Source organism: Penicillium pulvis, assembly GCF_028828015.1.
Source record: "Penicillium pulvis strain IBT 33274 chromosome Unknown contig_7_segment1_segment0, whole genome shotgun sequence".
NCBI classification, from domain to species: Eukaryota; Fungi; Ascomycota; class Eurotiomycetes; order Eurotiales; family Aspergillaceae; genus Penicillium; species Penicillium pulvis.
The window spans coordinates 3,098,222-3,124,825 of record NW_026643079.1 but is presented as its reverse complement, the minus strand read 5'-3'; the positions used below and the strand labels follow the sequence as shown (position 1 = coordinate 3,124,825).

Below are 26,604 nucleotides of genomic sequence, written 5' to 3'. Positions count from 1 at the left end.
CTCGTGACAATGTTACTCAGGTCCGATAGGATGAGCATCAGCCCCGGCAATCAAGTTGGGAGGCCTTCCGGTGCTTCAGCTCTGCAAAATGGAGATGGTTCGGATCGAGGGTCAGAATCAGAGGAGGAGGTATTCGAAGTAGAAGCCATCCTTGAGGAGAAGCGCATCATGGGTGTTACGAAATATTTAGTCAAGTGGGCTGGATATGACCTGATGAACGCGACGTGGGAGCCAGCTGAGCAGTTCGACTCCAGTGATACATTGATGGACTGGGCAAGAAAGAAGCCCCTCATTGAAGCCGAAAGAGAACGTCGATTTGATGTGAAGAGATGGGAAAGGGACCAAAAAAGAATTCAGGCCAAATTTGAATCATCTGGGAAAGATTTGATTGCCGATAACGCAACGCTCAACACTGATTTCGACTCCTACTTTATCCCATTGCCTGTTCCAGCAAACATATCTCCCCCTCTACCCGCCAATAACGTCAGAAACAGGCGAGAAAGCCGCTTGTCGATCTCATCAGACGTCTCATCTCTGTTTGTTTCCGCCGAAACCGTTTCTCCAGGGCAGCTACCGGCGCCAGACCCGGTGCTACAGAAGAACCCCATAAAGCCTGCATCTGGCGCTTCCCAGCCTGCTCAAGACACAAGCACGCGGGCGCAAGCAGTCAAGGAATCAGGGGCAATAGCCAGGACAGCCCCAAAGGTAGTACCGCAGCGAGCAGACAACCAACCCGCCAACCAAGCCGAGTATCAAGCACCCAATCGAACAGGTCGAAAGTCACAGCAAGCAAAACCAGCTCTGATAACAAGCAACCCAAAGTCCAGGCCTCAAGTACCACCTGTGAAGTCTTCTTTATTCCAGCCTGGTCAAACAGCTCGCCTAAGCCATAAACGGCCGGGTAGTGATTCTCGGCGCTCAGGTCAAGAGAGGGTGCCCGATATCAGTCAATTGGAGCTCTTGAAACCATCCGAGTTCCCCAGCAGAGAGAATTACGGACATCTTTCAATTACGAACAAACCAGGCGTTGGCAACCAACTGCCTGGGAAGCTTCCCTCAGACGCGTCAGAGCCGGTGTCTACAGCATTGGCTCCTACAGATTCACCAAGCTCATTTCTATCTACAGGAGCGACCCAATCAGAAACACCTTCAGAGATCCAAGCTCCGGATACTACATTTCGACCTATACGACCTCCGCCCACTATGCCAAAAGCTGATAGGCTGTCCTTACGAGATAGGTCTCCGGATCGAGTCAACCCTGCAAAGCTGCCTGACTTTGCAAAGCGCCCTATCGCATCCGCAGGGAATATTCGTCGACGATCAACAGAGGCAAGCCACCAAAAAGCACCAAGTGTGTATAGCCGCCGAGAATCTCCAGGTGCATCTAGCTCTCGGCGGCGATCTCCAGATTTGTCCAGTCGCCGGCGATCACTAGATCCAGACAGCCGCAGACGATCTCCAGATCCACTTAGCCGACGAGGGCCTTTAGATCCATTTCGCGCAGGTGGAGACTGCTATAGACCAGGTGAACGTGACATGGATCCCTACAGGCCGTCAGATTCAGGCCGAAGAAACGAACAAATGCGGTCATCAGGCACAGTACTTTCAACATTACCCAGTGATCGCAGCCCGGCTGTAAAATCTCCCAATGTCACCACTACATCCGGTCACCAATACTATGAGATTGCTCGTCGCAATCCTGTTTCAAGTGAGGATCGAGATCTAATGCCACCTCCAGTCACCGTACCAAGATCTTTCAACCAATCTGGCCTCTCCAGAAGCGATGAAGAGATGTCTCCAGTCATAGCGCCGGGGCCTTCTAACCAACCCGTCATATCTGCAGAGGAGAAAGGCCAGATCGCCCAAATGCCACTTGGAATCCCAGATGACACAGTTTGCTTCGTCAAGAATGGCTATTTCTACAATCAAGGTGACCATGAGGTTCTGGCGCATGTTTATTTTGGCGTCGACAAGAAGTACATTGGCCCTGTGAGACTATGTGGTCACCGTGTTGCCGCTAAGTACGATCTTTTGCGCTATGGAGACCCCCGTGAGATGTGGTTTAAAGACATGTGTACTATGGAAGAATACGAAGAGCTCTCCCGTGATGTGAGTGGTACTTTTTCATTGAACATCCTACTTTACTAACATTTCCTTAGATAAAAGTCCCCCCGAGATGGTGCAATGCTTGGATGGAAGGGTTCGAAGACACGAACGAAGCACTGTTTTTAATGGGCGAGCGTCTTCGCACGGAAAAAAAGGTAGCCATATATTATTCGGCCAACATTCGCGGCTTGAGCTGGATCGCCTACTCCCCTTCGTCCTCTTTTTACCGTCGTCTTACGCATTTCAGCTGTGGGATGCCAGATGGTGCGGCAATTTGTCTTACCGTGACGGGTCCCTTGCTGGATTTTTCAACTCTGAGCACAAGATCTAGCAGACCCGGGCAGTCATACGCATCTGTCAATGTCCCATCGAAATTTGACGTGAATCAGGCTTCGCTACACAGCTCATCAATTATTCAGCCGGAACGTCGCCCCTGGGTACTTACAGAATTGAACAGAACAGATACACGGTTTTCAGATGAAACACTGCATGATGGTGGAAATGCCCCTTTAGATACACCAAACGGCCCTTTTGCCGACGGAGGGCTGATCTCAGTTCCTAGCCCTCCACATGTCCAGGAGCCAGTTGTTCTATCGCGAAAAGTGGGGGGCATTAACAAGGATACGGCGAACTCAACCGCCATCGGAATCGCTCAAATGCTCACCTTTTTTAGCACGAACCTTAAAGTAACGGTCAAAACCCTCGCCACCCTTAACAATGGCAGTATTGCCGACATGTTTTATCTCCATTTCCCTGTGGAAGACAAAGATGCCAGCGATGAACTGCAACTCATGGAGCTGTGGCTTGAACAGCATAAAGCTAGATGCTGGACAAGCCGGGACCCAAGGAGTTGGGAAAGATTCCAAGCCAATTGCAAGCGTGGTGTGGTTATCGTATGTGACACTAAGCAATTCACCAGCAAGGTATATAGAAGCAACTGACTTTATCTATAGTTCCATGAATCGTTCTTTGAGTACGATAGTTTACGGCCGAAAATTCGGTCCTTTCAATGGAAAGATGACTTCAATTTTTGGAGTGTCCGTCTCAATAGACCTTTGGATTCACCAGATCATCGACTCCTCAGCAAAAGCCCTTACATCCAGCGTCTTTTCCCTAGCGGTACTGCAATTCTCCTTACCGAGGATTTATTCTTGGATATGAAACGAGCGGCCATGATTGTCTGCTGGTTCTACCACAAGCACTGCATCAGCCCGGGAACATCCAAACTCGTGCTTTGGCCAGACGCGATGACAGAATTAGAAAAGAGATTGGACGATCCCCTGCGGAACAAGGATGATGACCCTTAGTACGTCCTCAATTTCGCTTTTTTCTTGCTTTTTACCACTAACACCTCTACCCAGCATTCTGAGCATCATAATCTGTATCAAGACGGTGAACTCAGTGGACCCAAACTTCCCCCTTTTCGAACCGAACAGTCTTTCCATCCAACACCTTGATAGTCTCAACAATAATGTGTTATGTCTACCCGTTGTAGGATATGGCCAGCGCACGGGCGCTGAACACCCAGACATCCCCAAGGGCCTAACACAAGATGAACGAAACGCAGATCATCTCGTCGAGGCTTTTGCTGGATGGATGCTAATGAATGCAACCCGCTTCCGAAGAATGGCTGTCATTTCCGACCAGAGGAACGAAGCCCTCTTACTCCGCTGGTCGGCTTGGGGACATCTTACTATCTTGGGCGGTTTCAAGGGTTTCTGCAAAGCATACAACACCGATGAAGCCGTCCTTCACGACAGGCTTCAAAACGGCCTGCAGCGCAATGTCAATTCTCCACAAATTACTGCTGAAGCCAACCCTCTTACTACTCCCCGGACCCCTCAGACCCCGCAGGAATCGCAGGATCCCTGTGAGCCTCGTAGGGAAAGCAGGGATCCTAGGCTTCGAAAGCTCAAGGACACCAATCCTAACGCCGGCCCTGTACAGCCTTACCGGTGAATGTCACGACCAATGAATGAATGTATGTACTAAAGCACCCTGTTCTCGCTGAGTCGATTGTCTGTATCCAGCTTCACTGTATTAATAGTATTTTCCTTTCCTGTCTACACCTTTCTGCTTTGTCGAACCTGATATCCCATCTGCCTTGCTGGACTACGTTGAGTCCATTTTAATTGTTGATAACCCACAATCTCAAGATTTATTGAGTGCTATCATAATCCTACCTTCCTCTACTTATATACTAGTAAGAGAAAACCAGCGTCGATGTAGAAGTCCAACATGATGGAATTTACAATTTCCAACGTAAATTGAGTTTGTGAAAATGAGCATATCCTAAATCGAGAATGTCCATAAACCCTGGGGGTGAAAAGAAAAAAGAATACAAATAAAAGCACCGGGTATGTCGTGTCATGATCGCCGAACCAGGTGAAGATATAAAAGTGGAAACAAATATTCAAAGAGTACCAGCTACCCTACTGCGCGCTTGCGATATTCCTGGAAGCTTGACGGATGCTCGCCAGAATCATTCTGTGAACCATTTTTCCTGTTCTTCTCATTCTTCTCCCGTCTCATCTTCTCTTCCCAGTTGCTTTCTTCGGATGATATCATAGCATGGAATTTACCCCCCTGACCACGGGCCAGATATACAGGCTTCTCTTCACGCTTGGCAACAGCCTCAGTTACAAGAACGAATTTCACACTTGATCCTGGGACTTCGAACATTGCGTCGCTGAGAATCGTCTCCATTTCTGTACGCAATGCACGGGCACCAGTGCCCATTTTGAAGGCATTCGATGCGATGGTGTGCAAAGCCGGAGTGGTGAAACGCAACTCAATTCCAGAAAGGGAGAAGAGGGTGGTGTATTGGACTTGCAAGGAATTCCGAGGTTCGGTGAGGATACGCATAAGCAAGGGCTGAGTTAGTGTCGATAGGGCGGCGGTGACGGGAATGCGGCCAATCAACTCTGGGATGAAGCCGTAGCTTTGCAGGTCTGCTGGAGTTAAGAGATCAAGTGCGTTGAAATAGGTGGGCTCGCTGCATGATGCGGGGGATGCGGAAGTGAAGAAAGGGAGATGCTTTTTGTATAGCTCTTCTTCTTCAGACCCAGGAACGATTAGAAGAGGTTCTGTGGAAGAGGTATCCGAGGGACCAGATACGTCGTGTGAACGGACGGGCTGCCCGAATCCCATCGAGCCACGGGAAATTCGGTCCATGACCAACTTGTGTAGACCAACGAAGGCGCCGGAGAAGATGAAAAGAATATTGTCTGTGCGAACATTGAAGACTTCGCCCTTGTTAGGGGGGTTGCCGCTGTGTGGCTGGAATGGAGTGTTTCCTAGTGGACTGTTGGATGGGTAAGAGTTGGGAGGACTATTTGTGCGAGGGTTCTTCTCGGGCTTGGCCTGCACTTGCACCGTAGTGCCTTCGATGATCTTCAACAGTGCTTGCTGAACTCCCTCGCCACCAACATCCTTTCCATGACTGATTTTGGCGGCGGCAATCTTATCGACCTCATCCAGTACGATAATTCCACGTTCCGCCTGCTCCACGTCATAGTTCGCAGCGGCGAGTAGTCGGTGTACACAAGTTTCGGCATCTTCGCCGATGTAACCAGCCTGTGTGAAGGGTGTACAGTCCGAGATACTAAAAGGCACTGACAGGACACGGGCCAGCGTTTTAGCCATCAGCGTCTTGCCGACACCCGAAGGGCCTAATAGTAAGATATTGGACTTGTCCAATTGCAGCGGGGATGTATCAGTAAGCTCGGCTTGATCCAAGGGTGTAGCCTGGCGGGATTTGGGCGTAGATGGCAGACCGACTGTTCGTGGTTGGCCTGGGTACTCATCTGAGTAATACACATGGTTAAGAACGTCCCCTACGTATTGAAGTAGAACGCGAGCGACATACCTTCCAAAGGATGAGTTTCAATTGCCTCCTTCCGCTGGCGCTTTGCCAAAAGCTCCTCTGCTTCTTCCTCTCGCCGTGCTAGCTCTTGTACTCGCTGGTAATGATTGTAGACTGCTACACTCAATACCTTCTTTGCGCGATCTTGCCCCACCACATACTGATCGAGATACTGCTTCAGCACTTTCGGTGTAATCCGTGGAGCACCAAAGGCTGGAGTTGAGCCAAGGGGCCCAGAAGTTGGGAGTCCGGGCTCATAGCTCCCCGTGTATGGTTGGTTCGTAAAGTCGGAGCGGTTAAACTGAGAGGATGTGGGGGAATTTGCTGGAGCCGCTGGATAGTCGGCGTGCTTGGCTGGCGGATAACAGCCCTGGCCGACATCGAATAAGCTCCCGATGCGTCAGGGCAATAGGAAGCCGGCGTTGAATTGGCCGCCACAGCATCGCCTAGAGACTCCGGGGTCTGAAGATCTGGGATCGGGAAGGGACAAGGATCAAGTCGTGCTTGTGGTGAGCAAGAGTTGGATCAGATAACCAATTGGGGAGCTTCCCCGCAGGTGATCTTATCGGCTTAGTCATCCGCTTTGCATCGGACCATGTTCGGAAGATCGGGAAATCAAGCTTCGACAATTTGGCCCTAGGTGACTCAGTCTTGGCGATAGAGGCTCAAAATACTTTCAGTTTAAGTCTGTAGAGAACAACTGCTAACTCCTTTCTTCAACAATGTAGAGGTTGAGCCAATTAAGAGGAAAACCTGAACATTCAGTCTTCTGCTCATACTGTGACGTAGAGCCTTGAAGGGATGTCGCGCAGGACCGGATACCGCGCCAAATTAGCTCCGCCATAATGCTACATAGGAGAATACGATGTGAACCATGGCTTGTGACTACTTGCATTATCGGCACTAACCTGTACCTATTGACACACCTCAATAATTTTGGGTCGTTCTCGCGAGCCCATTCCACACTAAACCCGATGTGGTAACTCGTTTTCGGCAGCCAAAGACATGATGTCATATGTTGACGAATACGAGGGAATCTACTCTTCAAACGCATGCAGCATCAAATGCTTTTGTTTCTCGCAGAGCTGTATACCACCTCCCAAGATGGGTCATTCGTATTCACTGGATCTCCGCGTTGGCATTGCACTGCCCCGGGGAAGTAGGAGATGGATATACACACATAAAAAGCTGCAAGCGCCCCCCCCCCCCCGGCAGAATAGTAGCTGTAGACCATATTGATCATGATTAAGACACTACTGGTTTCTCTCTTGTTGTCAGTGAATGTTGATGCACAACCGTCCACTCATTGCCGATGCCGTCTTAATGATAGCTGTTGGCCCTCACTACAGCAGTGGTCGACCTTGAACGACACCTTGGGCAATAAGCTGGTGGCAGTACGACCTGTTGCATCTGTTTGCTCTCCTGGAGAATTCAATGCCGCAGCATGCAAGAATGTCAGGGATCTCTGGACAGACTCTGTCTGGCGATCGTCCCAGCCTGGTGCAGTTCAATGGGAGAATTGGGAGGCTTGGCCGCAGCAGAATCAATCATGTTATATTGAGACGGCCAATATGACATGTGGACAAGGACGTATCTCTTTGTATTCGGCCAAGGTACAGAGTACTTCTGATATCCAACAGGTTGTTCGTTTTGCCCAAGACCACAACCTGCGACTCGCCATAAAGAATACGGGCCATGATTTCCTCGGTCGTTCGACAGCCCCGGAGTCTTTACAGATCCTCACGCATGACATGAAGGATATCAATTTGGTGGATGACTTTGTCCCAAATGGAGCACCAAAGAATATTAGTGACGGCCCGGCGGTCCATCTTGCGGCTGGGGTACAATTGCCCGAATTGTATGCCGCAGTTGAGCGCCACAACCGCACTGTTATTGTTGGGTCAAGCCACAGTGTCGGTGCAGCTGGCGGATATATTCAGGGAGGAGGGCATTCGCCTTTTGGGGCCTGGAAAGGATTGGCCTCAGACAATGCGTTGGAGTTTGAATTGGTAGTCGCGAACGTGAGTGGTCAACAGAAGTTGCAGACAGGCTAGCCAAGAGTTAAGCTAATATGAAGTTTCAGGGAAGCTTGGTGACTGCCAACTTGTATCAGAACACTGATCTCTTCTGGGCCTTGCGTGGTGGTGGCGGAGGTACCTTTGGCGTGGTCACCAGAGCCACAATCAGGACCTTCCCCGATGTTCCGGTGATTGCCTATAATTTGAACTTTACAACTTCCGCCACCAATCCCCAGTTCTGGGATGCTTGGGAGGAATGGCATGCCGCCCTCCCCTCCCTCAACGCTGCGGGAGGCTCAGGTTACTACTTCACCATGCCGAATCTGCCATTGAATGCAAATATGAGCGTCTCCAGCATGTACTCGCTCCTCATGTTTCCAGAGAAGACCAACGTTACCGAAATTCAGCTTTTATATCTACCACTCATTTTGAAATTGCAGAAAATACCAGGTGTGGCAACTCAAAAGATGGCAATTCCTTTGCCAAGTATCAACTCCACGGTATTTGGCGTCCTCTTGGGGGGGCCACCACATGACAGTACAGGAAGCATTGCTATGCTCGCATCACGTCTCTATTCAAAGGACCTTCTGCTGTCTAAAGATGGCCCATCTAGACTAACAAGCGCCTGGAAGAGTATTGGATGGGCCCCAGGCTCAAGAATTGTGGGCCATGTAGTCGCTGGCGGGGCTGTTGCTGCCAACGGCGAGAAGATCGACAGCGCTGTGAACCCTGCGTGGAGAAAAACAGTGACGCACTTACTTTTTGGCAGAAGCTGGAGTGCCACTGCAACACCAGCGGAGCAAACGGCCATCATAAAAAACATGACAGAAGTACAGATTCCCATCCTGCGGTCTGTCGAGGGAGCGGACCACATGGGTGCCTATCTGAACGAGGCAAATGCATATGAGCCAGGATTTCAAAAATCATTCTGGGGTGACAACTATTCCCGTTTGTACAGCATCAAGCAGAAGTGGGATCCCAATGGGCTGTTCATTGCTCGCAAAGGAGTGGGCAGCGAGGATTGGGATGATGCGGGCTTGTGTAGAATCAAGAGCAGTGGCCCTTCAGTCACTGAAGGGCCTCGAGAATGGCCGTTGGGATATTAGGTGGACCATTTCCACGTTGACTAGATGGCTTTTAAATCATCTGTGAGTATAGTGAGGTTGTTTGCCATGTCTACTAGTGACCGCGAAGATATATATGAATGTTTGTTGAATATTTGTATAAATTGTTTTGATTGGTAGACTATTTTTCAGAGGATACCTCAGTGAAGAGTTCCCCGAAGTGCCTGAGAGCGAGTTCATCAGGCACTGAAGTCTTTGAGATCCAGAATCAGTCAAGAGATGCATATCTTGCTGCATGGTATCATCGGTGCAGGAGAATGTGAACTTCGATTGCAATGTTGTTGGTTGAGGCACGTGCATGGTTGTAAGGTCGAGCCATAATATCGTCCCGGGTTGGAAGTCGTATGTAGTACGAGAAATGGGTATCGTCAAGTAAAGTAGAGGGATTGGAGGGGTTGATTTTAAATTCCGATGTTGAGGTTCCCTCTCAATTGTTCGTCTTGAAAACCGGCTGTTGCTCCATCGTCGACGAGATGAAGTTTCGCAACGCAGCGAACCGACTGGCCGTGGGGTCGGCAGTTGTAGTTGTAGTGGTTTCACCAGCACTCGCTGTTGGGGCCTGCAGACCAGACATCTGGGCCATGTTCATCGCAAATCGATCCCGTTCAACTTTCTCCATCTTTTCCCTGCGCTTCAGAGCGCCAGGCTTGTGACGTAGGGTATTCTGCTTGATCACGTTGACCTGACTCGCGGCATCGTGAGACTCCTCTGCAGCTTCGGGTAAGGCATCTGCGAGGGATTCGAGGTTGGCGACCAATTTCTTCGAGGCACGACGCTTTTTCGGGGTCTTAGTCGCATTCTTGGCGATTTTGGACATCAGCCCCGCGTGCTTAATTTGGCGCTTGTCCTTCTTGCTTGTTCGGAAATCATCTCCAAAAGGAGTCGACCTCGGGGCGGTCCTTCCGGTCGTCTTCGTCTTCGCCATTGCGTGTGTGTAGGGACGAGAAAGATCCGGTTTGTGACGTGGAGCACACAACTGAATCCCGCATGTGAGATCGGCACCAATTTTTTTTCGTTTTCCGCCGCCCCACTCTGACCGCCCGCGCCCCTTGTCCCTGTGAAAAGCAACCAACGACACATCTCGTCTTGGATGTACCAGATCCACTTCTTGACTAAAGCACACCGAAAACCACAGGAACAGACGAAAATGCGCTCGCTGTGACGTGACCGTCATTGCAGGTCTCGCAGGCTCCGAATCTTCGCTCCACCTTTCGGGTAAACCCTCACAAGAGTTCTCTGGGGCAGTGACATCAGAAGTTGTATACTTGAACGAATACCCGGTCTAACTTGTTTTAATTGGGTCCCGGTCAGCCTTTTCTGGATGCCCTCCCCAACCCGTTGTTATCGGATCTGCTTTCCTGGCCTGCGTACCACGGCCGTCTTGCCTCGGTCGCCTCCACCCACTCGGCTCCAAAGTCCTATCAAGCCTCCCCGATTGCCCCCGTCCTCTAGCCCTGCATCCTTTTATAAGCCAGCGCCTCCCGGCTCTTCTCCGTGCAGATCATATTCATCGGCTTCTTTTTCCAACATGGGTTCTCTCACTCCTTATCAGCGCAAACACAAGGTGACCGTGGTGGGTTCCGGTAACTGGTAACTGACCCTTCTTACCGCTCCTTCAAGAAAAATAAACTAATCCTTTCCTTTCCATAGGGGTACCGCCATCGCTAAGATTGTCGCCGAAAATGCCGCTAGCAACCCAGATGTCTTTGAAGAGAAGGTTGAGATGTGGGTGTTCGAAGAGAACGTTGAGATTGCAAAGGACTCGCCTCACTATGACCCCGCCAACCCGGGGCCACAAAAGCTTACTGAGGTGATTAACCGCGCCCATGAGAACGTGAAGTACCTTGCAGGAATTCAGTTGCCGGCCAACCTCCACGCAAACCCTTCCCTTGAGGATGCCGTCAAGGACAGCACCATCCTCGTCTTCAACCTCCCCCACCAGTTTATCCACAAGACTTGCCAGCAAATTCAGGGCAAGATCCTGCCTTACGCTCGTGGTATTTCCTGCATTAAGGGTGTCGATGTCACAGAGGATGGTGTCCACCTCTTCTCAGAGACCATTGGCAAGTCCCTCGGTATCTACTGTGGTGCTCTTTCTGGGGCCAACATCGCCAACGAGGTTGCCCAGGAGAAGTGGTCCGAGACCACTGTCGCCTACGACCCCCCGCACATGGACTCTAAGGCTCCCACCCCACAGCTTTCGCCTTCGGGCTCCCAAACAAACCTGGTCGAGTTTGAGCACAAGGATGTGTCGGGTAATATGTCTACGGTCAAGTTGCAGGCACTGCCCTCGGACTACCCTCCTATCGACCACAGCGTTCTCAAGTCCCTCTTCCACCGTTCATACTTCCACGTGCGCGTCGTAAATGACGTCGCCGGTGTTTCTATCAGTGGTGCTTTGAAGAACATTGTCGCTATTGCCGCCGGCTGGGTTGTCGGTATGGGCTGGGGTGACAACGCCAAGTCCGCCGTGATGCGTGTTGGTTTGAAGGAGATGGTTCTCTTTGGTGAAATGTTCTTCGGTGCCACTATTGACCAGCGCACCTTCACCGAGGAGAGTGCTGGTGTGGCCGATCTTATTACCAGTTCCAGCAGCGGCCGCAACTTCCGTTGTGCCAAGCTCAGCGTCGAGCGCAACCAGTCGATTGAGGAGGTTGAGAAGACAGAGCTTAACGGCCAAAGTCTTCAGGGTACATTGACCGCCTTAGAGGTCAACAAGTTCTTGAAGAAGAAGGGCCTGGAAGACAAGTTCCCTCTTTTCACTGCCGTCTTCCGTAAGTCATCTACTACTACTATACATTTGTACATCTACTAACATCAGTTCTACAGGCATTCTGGATGGTAGTATGAAGGTTGCAGATATCCCTGCGTACATTGAGCGGTAAAAACTCCTCTTTTCGGCCTCTTTTTTTTAAGTGTGTGTCGTTAATTGCGGGAATTTGGTTCATTTTTAGCCCTCCGGTGTCGCGTACTTCGAATTCTTCTTCTGAGACTCCTGGTGAGAACGGCGATGATGGCGCTCGGTATGCTGCCCGACTTTAAGTGGGGGAAAATAGGGTTTGGGATGGCTTGTAGATAAAGATTACGATTGTACTTACGCATCTATACGAATGATTTACAATAGACTTTCACGATAACCTTCTGTTGCCTGAATCTTTCTCGCCACACTTCATCCACGGAACATCGTAAACCTTGAAGATGAGTATATTGCACCCAAAAGTATTGGCTGGAATTCTTGGCTCTACCTACTGGCACGAAGGTTGGTGGAAAGTTCATCCGTTCAGAATGGTACATTATACCTATACTATGTTCATGAAGTATACCCGCTGTATATACAAATAAACTCCATCCATGCACCACAGACGTCATAAATGCGGAATAGATAATCATCCTACACTCCAACAATAAAAAATGCATGTGTCAAGGTCGATCCGACGTACTCCTCTTCCACCCCCCACCTCTCATCCCAAGCTCAGGGATCTTAAAATCAACAATACAAGCCGCAAACGACGGCCTCCGCACAGATGTATCCTCCTCCTGAATCTGTAGAGCATTAACAGGTCGAAGCCCATCTAATGTCCTACAAGACACATATCGACTAGTCCCATATCGCCCCACAAAACCATCTTTCAGCGCCGACGCTTTGCGCTTCCGGGAGCCGGACTCGGGTTCCGCCCCAGTCACGGATACGGGTTCGGAGCCGAGTCCCCGCTCGGATATAGTAGCAGAGATGATACTCCCATCCGAGCCAAGAGTGACCAGCTTCATCGGGGGTGTAGTTTGAGATGGAGACGTGAACGTATCGATATCAAATATCCGAGCAGAACCAGATGACCCAAACGCCCAGATACGAGCGCCACCGTTCGAAGATTGGAGAGCGAGTTCGACTATATTATCCATGTGACCGATTTCCTTGCCGTAAACTTTAAACGGCCAAACCATCGAAGCGGGTTTATATCGTGCGCTAAGTAGGAACTCCCAGTCCCCGTTAGCATTTTGGAAAAGATTCTCACGGCGGCGGAATTCTTCTGAATCTCCCCAGTCCCGTGCTGGATCATCACCCATTTCACCATCTGACTGGCGTTCGCGTTCTCTGCGAACTATATTGAGGACATCAAGCGGGATTGAGTAGAGGATTATACGGTCTTGGTATGCAGCTATGACGCGCAGGCCCCAACGTAGATCTGAGGCTACAGCGAATGCGGTCGGGACACGAGTTTCTGGCTGTCTAGTCGTAGTTCCTTTGCGATTCGGAGGGACGCAGACGAAAGCACGGGTTAAACTTGTTGGGCCACCGATGGGGGCGTCGGATCCGATGCATAAGAGGCCAGTGCGGGGTTCTATGAATATGATATGGTATCCATCGTTTATGGGCATAGCACGGTAATGATGACAATGTATTGCACGGACCAGACTGAGGGATGGATTGTTGGGTGGATTGCGTGATCTTGCATCGAGGAAATTGAATTGACATTTCTTGGTATGGTCTGGGAAGGGGGATTGGCGACATGCACACTCGTGGACGCCTGGCCCGGCGAGTGAGGAGATGAGGCGCATTTCTGTTGGGACTTTTGGTGAGTTTGGGAGGAAGTGGAGGATTTCGGATGGTTGGGACATGGGGAAATGTCGGCGTTGGTCAGTATTTGTTTCGTCTACCCAATGGATTTCGATGCCTCCTGCGCAGCCGAATGCAATGCATCGACGGCCTGGACATAGGGCTATTGTTCTTGGCGGGTGATCTTCGGAGCAAACGTTGTAGAAATAATGCGGGGTTGAATGGGTGGTTGTTGGCATCGAGTTTAAATTGTGTTTAGATGGTTTGGATGACAAGGATTCTGATGCCTCGTCCACTGAGCCAGCAGTGGCTGCAACATCATGATTGATATTTGATACGTCCAAGTCACAAACCATACCAGCCCGATTTTGTAATAATGCGGCGATCACAAACGGCGACGTAGCTGTATCAATTGTGGCCGAGAGAACTTCAAATGGACAGGAGATGCTGGTTATTGGTACCACATTGGAATCTGCCAGCTCTGCCGAAGACATAGATCTGGATCTCCTGTAGACGAGACGGAACACATATACCACGCAGCCAGCTGTGGCCAAAAGATACTTGCCGCAGCTGCTAACACTAAACGTTGGGGTAGTATGTGAATTTCGATCCTCGAATGCTGTCGCTCCACGAGTCTTCATCCTTGGCAAGCTTCTTGCAAGATGAGAGAAATCAACAGACCCCGTTGCCACAAAACCCGGCTTCTCAAACTTTGTCCTTTGCCCGGATAGTAAGCACTCTGTCGCAAAGCGCTTGCTCATCCGCCACACTTCGCTCTCATAGCTGGATGGATTGCGATAGATCCGTTGCGTCGTACTATCTTCCTGCCATGCATCCCACCAACCGGCTCGCTTTAACATAGATCCCAGCAGTTCTTTATTCAAACTGACTCTCATCCATTGCGAGCAAGTTCGTCGCGCATTGTCAAAGTCCCGTGGTGTCAACAGAGAGTATATTTGCAATAGAATCTCCGCGGGTGTAGTATTAGCGGCGGATGAAGAACCCGCAGCCTTTGTATGCTCATGTTGCACCAATTTCGTGATTCCTTCAGGCCCACTGGATGACTCCGGATTGGCGATTGTCAAGTGTCCTGAGCAAAACTCTCTTGGTGTCCGCTTTGCAAAGCGCTTGCTCCGCGACCTCAAGGCCGGCATTCCGTCACCACTAATCAACCAAGGGTATCGACATGCACTTCCACTGATGGTCTGGTAACTGGGAGATAAAATTGAAGAAAGAAACATTGAGTCGACACCCAGGACCAAGCCGGGAAATATGTAAAAGCAGATCTGCAAATCCCGAGGTCTGCAACGTGGGATCGACGGTAATAGTTTAGACGAAATAGAGTACGGGACGATCGGGATAAACTTCCACAGCGAACGAGCCAGTAGAGTCGACGTAAATGACCCAGGTCAGATCTACCACGATAAGCAATGGTAGTAGCAGTCCCGCAAAATTCAAAGCGAACAAAATATGCACAAGGTTGTATTAAAGAAGGCTGAAAGCGGAGAGGAATCTGATAGAAGAGAAAACGGGAAATTGGAGGAGGTAAGGGTTTTGTTATTGCATGAAAAAATATACATCAGAAACAGCCTGAACTCTCATTTGCCAAAACCTTTTAACGTCAACACATCGTGTGAGACATGAGCCACGATGAACGGTGGACCCCGTCAAATCATAGAGTTCTACGCCATCGCCACGGAGGACGTATGGCTTTCCGCCCCGGCATTGGACAAGTCAGGGACTCCGAGCGCTAAAAACAGCGGAACTAGCGGTGGAATGGAAAAGGCAACAGGAACTTGTCTAGTTCAAGGCATAGTAAGCGGGGCAAGAAAGAAAAACGAAGTTCTGCACTCGCATTGGAAAGTGGTTCATGTGCATTCCGTGGTATGGGAAAGTCAAGAATGTGACGTTTCCGGATGCAGTGCGACTCCACTTCGTGGGTTTACCATGTAAATCTTGTAGTTTGTTGACAGGGTTGATCACTTTTACTTTGATTTTGACGTACGGTGTACGTAGATTGTGTTTATTCTGTCTCATGTGTCGAGGGTGAGGCACGGGGCAACATTGTTGTGATGCTTACCGCAAGGCCGTGGAATGTACGATCTCATTGCCATGTGGGCCCCTTGGGGGATTCCAGAACACCGTTCATTCCAGCTATGCACGCACTAGGGCTTAAAGGGAATCATTAGAAAGATCTTTTCCGGAGGTTGCAATCTAGATAGTTGGGATCTACTACATTGTTTCGCGATCGAGTCCATGGCTCAAGACTATGGTTTCCCTACGTATCCCTAGATTGATACCGATAGGAAAACCGATCAGGCAATAAGACACACGATTTTGAATACTGTAGCCTTGGCATGTCAAAATTTAGATTGCCACGTTCGCCCCGGGCCTTGAAACTACTGGAATGTCGGTTAGACTTAATAACGTTCACATGAGTAGTGCACATGGAAATAAATATGCGGAAAGACCCAGAATTAGGTAAAAGTCCGAAATACCAGTCAGACCTCGATACTATACAACTTCTTATTTAGTGAATGAAAGACACGAACTGGAAAACACAGTGACAAAGTATGTGCTCGATGACAGATAGATGGTTCCAAAACAACATATTGATTATGAACAGACAGCGCAGATGTATTCAAGGGTATTGTGATGTAAGCGAGAGATTATCAACAAGTAGGGATGCGATCGAGGGATCACGGTCGTATATCATCGTAAAACAATAACATCAGAAACAGGGGTCATGCGATAAAGAGGGGGGAGGTATTAATGGAGTATCTAGACGGAAAGATGGTTCAACGAGTCTTGGGACTCATGCAAAGATGCACCGTTGCCTTGGGGGCTGCGGCCCGGGATCCATGCGTCATGCAGCGGTATGATCAAGTTTGGGTGAACATACTTCTTCAATCGAAGTTCCAGTTCTCGTCCGCCCATCTGAATAGGCAGCGCATCGCGGTCCAAACCAGAGGGTGGCGAAAATGGTGAGGACGAAGGCGAAGGAGAAACTTCCCCGCCACCGGGTTGATCCCGGTTAATGCTTTTAAGAGCGATAAACTTCATTAGTGGTTCATACGTTTTTGAAAACCAGTAGCTGAACCACATGGTGAAGCCTAAAAGAGGGACCAGAAGCAGTGGACGAGCGATACTTTGGCGCAGGGCCAACACACCGATCATAGCCAGCTGGAATACAATCAAGCCGACATATACTCGGTTACAGATCATAGGCCAAGCCCGGCCAGTGGAGTGCTGCTGGTGATCCATCGCGTAAAGCAGCTGGTACTTGTAGATGAATTTGCCGATGGTGAAGTACACTAGCCCAAAAAAGCAAATGAGCCAGGAACTGGGGAACACACTGTACACAATACAGATGATCAGAATGAGGATAGTCTGCGGGATGGTGAGGCCGTAGCTGAATTCTGGAGGCGTTGACAATTCCGCATATTCCCGGGGTGTCCGTGCCCAAAGAAAACGCAAGGGGTACAGCGCGACGCTGCCAAACTCGAGAAGTCGGAAGGGAAAAAGACCCAGGCTTTGAAGGACCAAAAGGTTGATGTAGAATGGGGAAAGATTTTCCAACGAACTAGCCAATGCCAAGGCAACAGTTTGGGTGTCCTTGAACGCATCACGGAGGTGTTCCCAGAGACCATAGAAACCACTGGCCGTTCCAAAAACGGTGAAAAGGAGGAACAGGTTGAAGAAAGAGAAGAAGAAGTTCTTCGAGATGATAGACAATTCGACATCTCCACGGGACATCATTCCTTGTTTGTTGGAGAGCCATTCGTAGAGGTACGGGACTGCCACGGTCAAAAGGGAGAATGCCAAAGTAGGCAGACCTGTCTGCACCAAAGACTTGACAATAGGGTGTTCGGAGAGAAGTTCTGCGAGTGAGGGCACAATCTTGTGTAATGTCTGCAGGTCCAGCAAAGTCGCGACTGGCAGTAGAAGAACCGACCAGAATACAGTGAGGAAACCAATGACAAGTGTGATCAACCACGACTGTGTCATGCGTCGGGTACGCGAGACATAGGTATTCTTCCAAATAACATCTGCCGGGGCTGGGGCAAGTCGAGCGAACATTTGCATGGGATGCGGATCGAGAATGGCCTGAACGAGCATTTGAGAGGCTGCAATAGATTGCATGGTCACGAAGGCGATCTCGGTAGGAGGAAAGTCCTTCTCTCGAGTACATTGAATCTGTTCATCAATCTTGCGCAACTTTTCTTCATAGTAGTCAATCGCATCAATCGATCGAAACCGCATCTTGAACGGGCCGTACCAAACGCGGACTCGAGGCCTTTCGTTGGCGTATCCGGATACATGAGTACGTTCGCCCCCCGACAGCAGTTGGGCTCGCTCGTCTTCATCATCTAAAGGCCTATTTGAGATAACAGGCGGTTGGCGGGTCAGTGGCAGGGTGTTCCCATCGCTCCGTGGACGCTTGTATCCGATATGCTTGGTCCATGCGCGTTCTAATTCCCAGATGATACGCTTTCGCTCATCAATCAACAAATCTAGTTCCTTCCATTTGCGACACAGAGTGACACTCTCGACCTTGCCGATATGTATCGTCTCCACGAAAGATTTGATATCTTCTTCTGTTTTCAACTCCGGAGGAATTCCTGAAAGGCGAACCGTACGATCCGTTGTACTTGTTTGGTTTCCAAGATAAGTTTGCCGGGTATGGATGATCTTGTTTGTTTCCTGGAGGAGCAGGTAGATAGCCAAGCCGCTAAACACGTATGGAAATACGACATAAATCCACAAGTAGTTAGAATCTATAATTGCATCTTTATCACCCTTCCCGAGTGCTCCAATTGCGCTCATGGAATCGTTACCAGTCGAGTTATTATGGTTATCCCAGCCGGGCAACCCGCCAGGAATTCCAGAATTGCCAGTATAGCTGTAATGGACCGGTAGGATGATACCCAGGGCAAAGATGAACACGTAAAGTAAGAGTCGAGTCGCATACTTGAAAAAGCATAGCAACTATCCAACAGAAAGAAAAATTAAGTTAGCAGAGTACTTCATCCACAGCTTTAGATGTTCAATACTGACCACATATGCATCTAAACCAGCCGACTGCAACACCTCCTCATCGGTAATGCGATGTAACACAGGAATCCATCCAAACAGGCTATCCGGCAGTTCCGGCAATCGTGAAGCGGAAGATCGCTGTTTTCTTCGCGCAGCATAAAGTTCCGTCCATTTGGGTCGTAAAACACAGAATGACATGAAAGCCCCCAGTCCAAAGGCAAAACTGATCACAAGTTGCGTGTACAAATCCCGATGGTGTTTGGTCTGATCTTCCCATCGGGGTTCGCCTCCATTATCCGGGTCATCGGCTAGTGCGGTCCACACCGTTGCGGCCGCGGATGCCGTCAAAGACATCTTCTTCGATCAAGTGACGCCTTGCGCCTGATGAGTGTGGGGGTGTGGAATCGTCGTCCGAGGAATGCTCTAGGTATTAATCCATCAGAACATGTGGCGCAAGGGGTTCAAGGGCGAAGTTGGCGCAATTCAGAAAAGACTGAAAGGTCTATTAAGACAAGGGAGGACAAGCCAAGCACGGTCCAAAGCTGGGGGTTTCAAAGAAGGGAAGGCAAAAAAGGAGCTAGCTTCCCTTGTTTTTGCGCAATGACGATTGCCGTGTCGCTGACTCAGCATTTATGCACGCTGACCCTGGGGTTTATGCAGCAATATAGGCAGAGAGCAGTAAGTAAATTATGTGAGATTCAATATAGAATAACACAACCTAGCCTACAGTACCTGGAGCCTATGCACAGTGATCTTGGCAACTTCACCGAGCGACCATAGCGTGCTGATCGAAGAGGTGCTTCCAAGATCTTATCAACGATCGGGCCACTATCGGGCCACTATCTACCTCCACGTTCCGGGACCGGCCATTCCCTTATAGTCCAGGCCTGCAATAACACCACCTGAACGATATTCCAAGCTATCTACATCACTCAGGAAACTAAAACGCACCAGCCGTGGAAACTCAAATATCCTTAAATTCTTCAATATATCTTTTGAAAGTGCTATGATAAAGCATGAGAAATGAACTTCAAATGACGTAGGACGGAGCTGAAAGAAATATATTATGCATGAAATGGACAAGAAGGAAACGCTGTCATATGCTAAGTCTATGAGCAGATGATAATCAAGTGAGCTTGGCCGCATCGTAGTAGAGATCAAGCAGACAACCAGCAGACCAAGCCTGTGTGGGAGACTAAATAATACAATTAGCACCGGTCAAGAATATTTGGTAGAACTTTGGGATCAATTAACATACCGAGTCCCCACAATACTCTCCGTTCTTGTTGGTGAGCTCTGTCAGTCCCCTCCAGGGACTCTCACGCAACGCCTTCTTGCATCCGTCAAGTCGTCGGGTGACCTGCTGGAAGGACTCGATGCGCTCCTCGGGTGTTTTGCGGCGAAGCAAATCGAAAGCGAGCAGAGCACGGAGGAAGTAACCACGCTGCCACACCCACTCGGGACCCTGGTGGTAGTTGCGACCCTTGGAGGTAGCAAAGTCGGTCGACTCCTCGGAGTTGTTGTAATTAGGACGGTAGTTCATGTCGGACGGATCAAGAGTTGCCATTCCGACGGGACCAACTACAGCAGAATCGGCAATCGCAAGAGCAGTCAGAGCCTTTTCGGGAGTGAACAAGGCTGGGGCAACGGCCATTGCAATTGGGAAGTTGGATCGAAGCTGATAGTCCTCGAAAGGCTTGCCAGATTTGTACAAGTCTTTGTAGATACCACGGCGGTTGATGATGCTGGCATCCACATCGTACTGAGAATCATCCTTGGAGTCTGTGGGGATGTAGTAGCATCGTTCAAAGTTGGCCTTGATCTTGGAGGCCCATTCCTTGAAGGTGATTGATTTCCCGTCACCAATGTCCACACCCTCGTGCGGGTAAGTCTTGGACTCGTTTAGCTGCGTCACCCAAGCCAAAGCGCTGTAAAGAAGACCAGTAATTTCGATGGCTGCACCATCACGAGGGGTACCAGGGAAACCCTTGTTTCCAGCGGTGGTGCTCTCGCCCATCTTGTCTTGCCATGTGCCGCAGTTATCTTGGCTCCCGCCAAAGACAATGCCGGTTTCCCAATCGACATTCACGTCAATTTGGAAGCCCTCGGGCTTCATCTGGACATCAAGATCCGATCCCGCATTGTACTCGCGAAAAGACATTCCAAGGGCATGTCTCTGGAAAACTTCTTGAATGACTTCCAGAACAGTAGGAGACTTGGAATAGGCACGAGGGTCATCGAATGGGAACCATGTGTCGTCATAGGGCAAAAAGCGTCGAGGCACCTTCTCCTGAAGCAGACTGATGCCGTTCGGGGCCATGTTCGTGTAATCCTGAATGGCTTGCAAGAAGAACCAGACCGAGTCTCGCGAGTTGTACCGGGGCAATTTTCCGCTGCTGAGTAGGTTTGGAATCATGCCATGCTTGAGTACACTGGCAAAGGCAATGATATGCTCCTTCGCATCATCAAATCGTCCCGTGCAGAGGAAGAGACCACGAATGGAGATGAACACATCGCGACCCCAGCATCTGGCCCAATCAACAGCGAAATGGGGCAAACCAGCCGCAAGACTGCGAACCCGTTTAGTGGGCCACAGCGAAGCCGAGTTGACGAAGCCAGTCTGTTGAACGCTGACCATCGCCAGTTGATGAACAAACTCTTGGCCATAGCGCACATTATCACTGAACTGATGGATTCCTGCCTTCCATGCAGCATTGTAGGCCACTTGAATAATGATCGCAAAGTACCGCGGAAGTAGGAAGCTGGGCAGACCACGAACGGCGTCAAACTTCTCACGAAGCCATGCAGCAGGCTTGTGCAGCCCAACGTAACCCTCCTTGGAGGCTACCTTCTCCATGCGCCCAACAACGTAGTCTAGAGCCCATTGGCCTTCACGTAGATGATCGCAAAGTGCGTGGCCCAGCTGGTTGTATTTGATGATGTCCTCAAGGACGCTCCACCAGCCCTGCAGACCAGCATAAACCAAAGATCCGTGCTTGGGAATGCTGTACGCTCCGTCTTGACCATCGCTAGAGTCTCTTTCCTCGGCATCACAGCGATAGAGTACGAAGTTCAGATCGATAAGGCTGAGTTCACTGAATGCCTCATCGGCTCCGCTTGAGAGGAAGCTATCCAGTCCGCTGGCATGCTCGGCGCTAGGGATCCAAGTCTCGAAAAGGGCGATAGACCCGGGCACAAGAGTCTTGAGTACCGAGATGGTGACATCATTTCCATCACCCTCGATATTTGTACCTTCAATGTCCTTTGTGGTACTTGGCAGGCCCTTGAGATACTGATCATCTGCTAGAACCTTGGCCTTTGTGTCATCATCTGCGTTCGCCTCAAGAACCCAGGAACCAAGGTGCTTGGCCTGCGTACCCGTGATGTGAGTAGGAGCAAGGATTGCACCATTATCATTCCCGGGGAACGCAGTGTGGGCGATGAGGAAAATTCCCTTTCGGGTCTTGGGGTGGACTCGGTGAACAGTGATATATTCTCCGTCGTGGTGGATATGGGTTTCGTCATAACCCTCAACACCCATCTTGGTATGAAGCTCGTTCAAAAGCTTCTTGACGCCTCCAATACCTTCTCCGGCGCCAACTTCCAATTTCTGGTCGCTGGAAAAGGGTGATGCGTATTGACGTGTCTCATGAACGAGGTCAATAAGCTTGGGGTATACCTCATCGTATCCCATCACACTTCCAATCGCGGACGCACACATCGCGACAAGAGCAGCATTTGGAAGAGTATCCCGAGCGTCACGCTTCTGAGCAGGGACTTCATTGTCATGAGTGCAATCCATGAACAGTGCCTGGACGGGAGATGGTCGAATGTGGGTGATCTGCTCACCCGTACCTCCAGACTTGGCAGAGGCAATGGCGTGGCTACTACCGGCGGACGGCAGGTCCACGTCAAAGCTACCAATTGGGCGACCGCCATGGCGATGAACCAAGCGACTCAACTCCGCGGTGCTCCAGGCCTGCATGGCCTCTCGGATGAGAGCGTTGATACCCAAGCGTTTGACAAATACATAGTCTGCTTCCTCAGATCCTGTGAAGAGCTCCGCAAAAACGGTAAGGTTTGGACGAACTTGGCGTGCTTGGTCCAGGAGATATTCTGCGACCACCAACGGTGTAGAGTGACAATTGTCGATTCGGAAGCCCGAGAAATACTTGGCCATGAGACGAGTATACTTGGTCATGAACTCCCAGAGGAACGGGCTGTCCTTTGGTGAATCTCCGTACCGAAGCTTGACACAGTCACCCCAGACGATAACCTCGCGACGAAGGTAGGCTTTGGAGTTCGGCCCTGCGTTATCTTTCATCGCATCTGCATTCCAAATCCAGCCGTTGTTTGCCAAGGAAAGGGCCTTGGGGTTGTGCTTCTTGGTAACATCGTTGAGAGGAAGTCGAGTGAAGTAAGTCTCTATCAACGGGTTCTCCTTGGTGACAGGGCCAAGCTTTGGGCCGTGATCATCGATTCGAAGATACTTGGTGCGGTTAAACAATTGATCCATGATATCAGCGATATCTGCGTCGTATTCCTCGTAGAGAGGAAGGTTCACAGCATCCAGGAGCTTGGAGAGAGACGCCTCAGCGTCGGGGAGGGCTGACTGGTCTTTCTTGAACACTCCATGGAAACCTGTCAAAATAGCAGCACCGAAAGCGGGGTCCACAGCGCGCTCAAACCTTCCACGAAGTTGGTTTGAGTTCACCATGCCGTGAGTGCGGACGATCTCTGATTGCTCTTTTGATGACAAGCTCTTAAATTCCTGCAGATAATCGGCCTGGGCAATGGCTGGGTCAACTGGTCCACTGGTCCACGCATCCAAGATCTTCTTTGCGTTAGACTTGACGTCAAGGGCATAAAACTCCCACAATCGAAGTTCCTTGATCACTTGCTCGCGCAAAGCATTCATCACAGTCACCAGATCTTCTGTAGTCTTGAACTCGGTCGGCAGGCCCAAAGATTCGAGATCATCGCTGAACTTCAACAGAGCTGTATCCAGCTCCAGTGCAGCCTCTAACCAGGGCGCGGTCTCTGCACTGTATCCTGCCTCTGGGTGTTCTTCCAACCATTTGCTGTTGTTTGCAGTGTGGTTCCAAACAACATCGGTCAAGGTCAAAAGTCCATAATCTTTCTCCATTTTTGAGACGAGAGCTGCGACATCAGCCTCTCCATTGGGAAATAAGGCTGAGTCAAATGAGATCTGATCAAAAATACTGTAGGGAGAATTGGAGGCTCCACGCTGCATGAGCGGCGTGAAGTGAACCATATTGTAATTTCGCTGGCTGATACCATGAAGATGGTTGTCCCAATCGACGGGGTACTGTCCCAGGAATTTCGAAATCACCGAAAATATTGAAAGAGCATTGAGCGGCAAGTCTTTTCCTTGCAGTGTCAGCTTCGGCGACACGTCTATGTAATAGATTGGGCTTTTGATTGGTTCCGGTGTTTTAACAGCCTCAACAGAGAAGTCCGGTAACGGAGTGAACGTGGCATAGTATGCAAAGGCGCCAGCGCTCGGGATCCGGATGTCGATCTGGATGTTCTCGTTGAAGTTGGGTTGTAATCTATTTTGTTTAGCAACCGGGCTTTGTCTGACGTTCTATCTGGAAGCACAGGGTTCATACTTAAACTCGCGAAATGATTGACGATCAAAAGCCTTGCCCTCCTCGGGAATGTTGACCCACAAGCTTCCTTGCCGACAGATCGAGCTGGTGCCTTCAATGATAAAACGCAGCACATATCCCTGTTCTGGAGGAGATGGCAAGTAAATGTACCCACCGGGCACGTCGGGTGAACCGTCATCCTTCAAAGGAAGCAGGTAGACTTGGGATGAGGAACCCATGATGATCGCGATTCAGCGCTTGTGAACTAACCGAAATCTGGTCAGAATCAACCGAACGAGCTGGGAGAAGCTCAAATAGCTGAACCCAGTGATAACTGGGAGTTGCTAACGAGCGAATAGCCTAACTGAAGGCCTTGAGAGTTGTGTGAATTAGAAGAAAAAAAATCTTGGAAGGGAGGAAGGTGGTTTTCCCCTCATCTTGGTGTTCCGCGCCGGGTGACATCATGCATTTGGGCTACACCTTGGCCTTGGCCGCGTATTTTTAGCGTCGAGGCTAGACCGGGCGTGGCGCCGAAGACCAGGGCCAGGAACACTGCTAGCACCACATTGACCGTTTTCCTCCAATTTGGAGCTGCATTGATGCGCATTGGTTCAACGAGTATTCCAAGTCTAGGAATGTGGGGTGCCCCTGATCAACGGTAAAGCCCCCCACGTCAGACTGTGCGCTTAATGAAGACATTGAGGAGCGAGAAAGAAATCATTCGAGGAAAACGTATGCTAATAATATTTTTGGTCTCTATTGAGCATCAATTCCGGTGCGAAATCCAGCTAACTTCAAGACTGAAGCGTTATTTCGTCAAGATAATGACATCATGCGATTTGGTAATAGTGACTGAACAGGAACCACGGAATTATGAATTATCAATCTACGCAGCGCTTTTGGTAAAATAGCTTGGAAACTGAGATTTTCAAACTTTATAGAAAGCGAGGAAAAATGGGCCGTGGGTCCAGACTCGGCACTTGTTCTGACGGTTACGGAATGCCGATCACCGGAGAAACGATGTTTGTAGGTTTGTCTTCTAGACGACCAATGCCATTATAGGCTATTTTATGGTCCCCAAGACATCTCATGGTTTTGGACAGCGCGAAGCCACCCGCAAAAGCCTTGAAAGATGTGCGAAGTTATGCCTTAGGGATGAGGCAGCCAGTTCAATAACCACGAAGGACCATTACTAGGAACGTACCATCGTAGTTATCCATCATCATTAGCATTGAAGATTGTCCTAAAATAGCAATACTCTCATGCCTTGTATTTCCATATCACTGCTGCGTCGTCTGTCTCTGGCATCAATGGCTCTGAGACATGTCAGATGCACCAAATCTTCAAGTTTCACAGTGCTGCTCGACCCTTTTCCCAGTACTGCATCGCAAGGAGGTCCTCGACTCGCCATCTGCATGTATCACCATCCTGTAACACAGCAAGGAATGTAGCCTCCCCTGAGTCTAGTTGATCTAACTATTTCTATTCTCCTTCTACCCCCGTCTTATGCCGAAAACGTCAACACACTATCGGGTCTTCGCTTTTTACTCTCTTGGAGCATCACACTTACCTTCTGATCCAAGCTATTTCCCACTTAAGAACCCCCGGTCAACAATCTTATGCGATCAGTACTTTAATCAGAAGTTTCCTGTGTAGTATCATGCGTTATTGGTAATTTTGTAATGAAAACATCAACCCTATCTATTACTCCTAACTTTCCTTAGGCATCAGCCTACTCGCTTCAACTACTCACGAACCTCGAAGTGGCCGCTGGGACTTCTGGAGGTGTTAAAACACGTGAGGATACTCATCTAGGAGAGCGTGTTATGCTTCTTCTCTCACTTCTATAATTATACTGAGGACCTAATCTTTGCCTGTTGTTTTTAACAACCAACGTGCTGTTTACTGTTGTGGTTAAGATTCCAGTAAATATGCCACTGGAATTGGCGTCCAGTCTAGCCGGTTTTGGCGCTCATCTACCGTCCACGAGCGTTATGCTTCTGATCAAAGTCTAAATCTTGACTAAACACCATTGTGGTGTGGCGAGTAGGAAACATAAATAGTCCTTGGCCGCTATGACCTTGAACTACAACATCTCACCGCAATTCGACGCTTATCTGTTTTTTTTACTAATCTCTGGCTAGGTTGTGGCCCGTGGGAATCAAAGCTCCACATGTTTGACCCACTCCGGCATGATGCTACTGATACTAGTCAGTAGCGCGATTAGCCAACACGCAACACCAATGTGCCAGCATCGGGCTCATGTGGAGTAGACCGTCGCATGTTA

The 26,604-nt window shown here is 49.6% G+C and overlaps 8 protein-coding genes across 8 annotated transcripts; 3 read left to right on the top strand and 5 right to left on the bottom strand.

Moving 5' to 3' along the window:
- Window positions 1-30: 30 nt before the first annotated feature.
- Window positions 31-4,065, top strand: N7503_009130 (uncharacterized protein; the record flags this gene model as incomplete). The annotated part of the gene is made up of 4 exons (XM_057068677.1): window positions 31-2,109; window positions 2,160-2,999; window positions 3,060-3,412; window positions 3,468-4,065. The coding sequence occupies 4 exons, from the start codon at window positions 31-33 to the stop codon at window positions 4,063-4,065; spliced, it is 3,870 nt and encodes a 1,289-aa protein (XP_056919532.1).
- Window positions 4,066-4,533: 468 nt separating this feature from the next.
- Window positions 4,534-6,568, bottom strand: N7503_009129 (putative ATP-dependent Clp protease; the record flags this gene model as incomplete). The annotated part of the gene is made up of 3 exons (XM_057068676.1): window positions 4,534-5,912; window positions 5,975-6,341; window positions 6,566-6,568. 3 exons carry the CDS (start codon window positions 6,566-6,568, stop codon window positions 4,534-4,536), a joined length of 1,749 nt encoding a protein of 582 aa, XP_056919531.1.
- Window positions 6,569-7,212: 644 nt separating this feature from the next.
- On the top strand, window positions 7,213-9,095 carry N7503_009128 (FAD-dependent oxidoreductase; the record flags this gene model as incomplete). Its single annotated transcript, XM_057068675.1, has 2 exons — window positions 7,213-7,992; window positions 8,055-9,095. 2 exons carry the CDS (start codon window positions 7,213-7,215, stop codon window positions 9,093-9,095), a joined length of 1,821 nt encoding a protein of 606 aa, XP_056919530.1.
- A 445-nt stretch (window positions 9,096-9,540) lies between these two features.
- On the bottom strand, window positions 9,541-10,038 carry N7503_009127 (FAM207/SLX9 family protein; the record flags this gene model as incomplete). Its single annotated transcript, XM_057068674.1, has 1 exon — window positions 9,541-10,038. One exon carries the CDS (start codon window positions 10,036-10,038, stop codon window positions 9,541-9,543), a length of 498 nt encoding a protein of 165 aa, XP_056919529.1.
- A 198-nt stretch (window positions 10,039-10,236) lies between these two features.
- N7503_009126 (glycerol-3-phosphate dehydrogenase family protein) lies at window positions 10,237-12,262 on the top strand. Its single transcript, XM_057068673.1, has 3 exons — window positions 10,237-10,703; window positions 10,764-11,887; window positions 11,943-12,262. The coding sequence occupies exons 1-3, from the start codon at window positions 10,435-10,437 to the stop codon at window positions 11,996-11,998; spliced, it is 1,449 nt and encodes a 482-aa protein (XP_056919528.1). The 5' UTR covers window positions 10,237-10,434; the 3' UTR covers window positions 11,999-12,262.
- Window positions 12,263-12,533: 271 nt separating this feature from the next.
- Window positions 12,534-14,822, bottom strand: N7503_009125 (uncharacterized protein; the record flags this gene model as incomplete). The annotated part of the gene is made up of 1 exon (XM_057068672.1): window positions 12,534-14,822. One exon carries the CDS (start codon window positions 14,820-14,822, stop codon window positions 12,534-12,536), a length of 2,289 nt encoding a protein of 762 aa, XP_056919527.1.
- A 1,627-nt stretch (window positions 14,823-16,449) lies between these two features.
- On the bottom strand, window positions 16,450-19,059 carry N7503_009124 (putative DUF221 domain protein; the record flags this gene model as incomplete). The annotated part of the gene is made up of 2 exons (XM_057068671.1): window positions 16,450-18,657; window positions 18,727-19,059. The coding sequence occupies 2 exons, from the start codon at window positions 19,057-19,059 to the stop codon at window positions 16,450-16,452; spliced, it is 2,541 nt and encodes an 846-aa protein (XP_056919526.1).
- Window positions 19,060-19,748: 689 nt separating this feature from the next.
- N7503_009123 (putative glycogen debranching enzyme Gdb1) lies at window positions 19,749-24,556 on the bottom strand (the record flags this gene model as incomplete). The annotated part of the gene is made up of 3 exons (XM_057068670.1): window positions 19,749-19,900; window positions 19,964-24,278; window positions 24,339-24,556. 3 exons carry the CDS (start codon window positions 24,554-24,556, stop codon window positions 19,832-19,834), a joined length of 4,602 nt encoding a protein of 1,533 aa, XP_056919525.1. The 3' UTR covers window positions 19,749-19,831.
- Between the last annotated feature and the right edge of the window lie 2,048 nt (window positions 24,557-26,604).

Excerpts from the sequence above, each read along its gene's own strand:
- N7503_009126 (XM_057068673.1), top strand. The coding sequence starts at position 10,435 with ATGCCCTCCCCAACCCGTTGTTATCGGATCTGCTTTCCTGGCCTGCGT. Across the intron at positions 10,704-10,763 it reads GTGGTGGGTTCCGGTAACTG|GGGTACCGCCATCGCTAAGA; the intron begins GTAACTGACCCT and ends TCCTTTCCATAG. Across the intron at positions 11,888-11,942 it reads TCTTTTCACTGCCGTCTTCC|GCATTCTGGATGGTAGTATG; the intron begins GTAAGTCATCTA and ends TCAGTTCTACAG.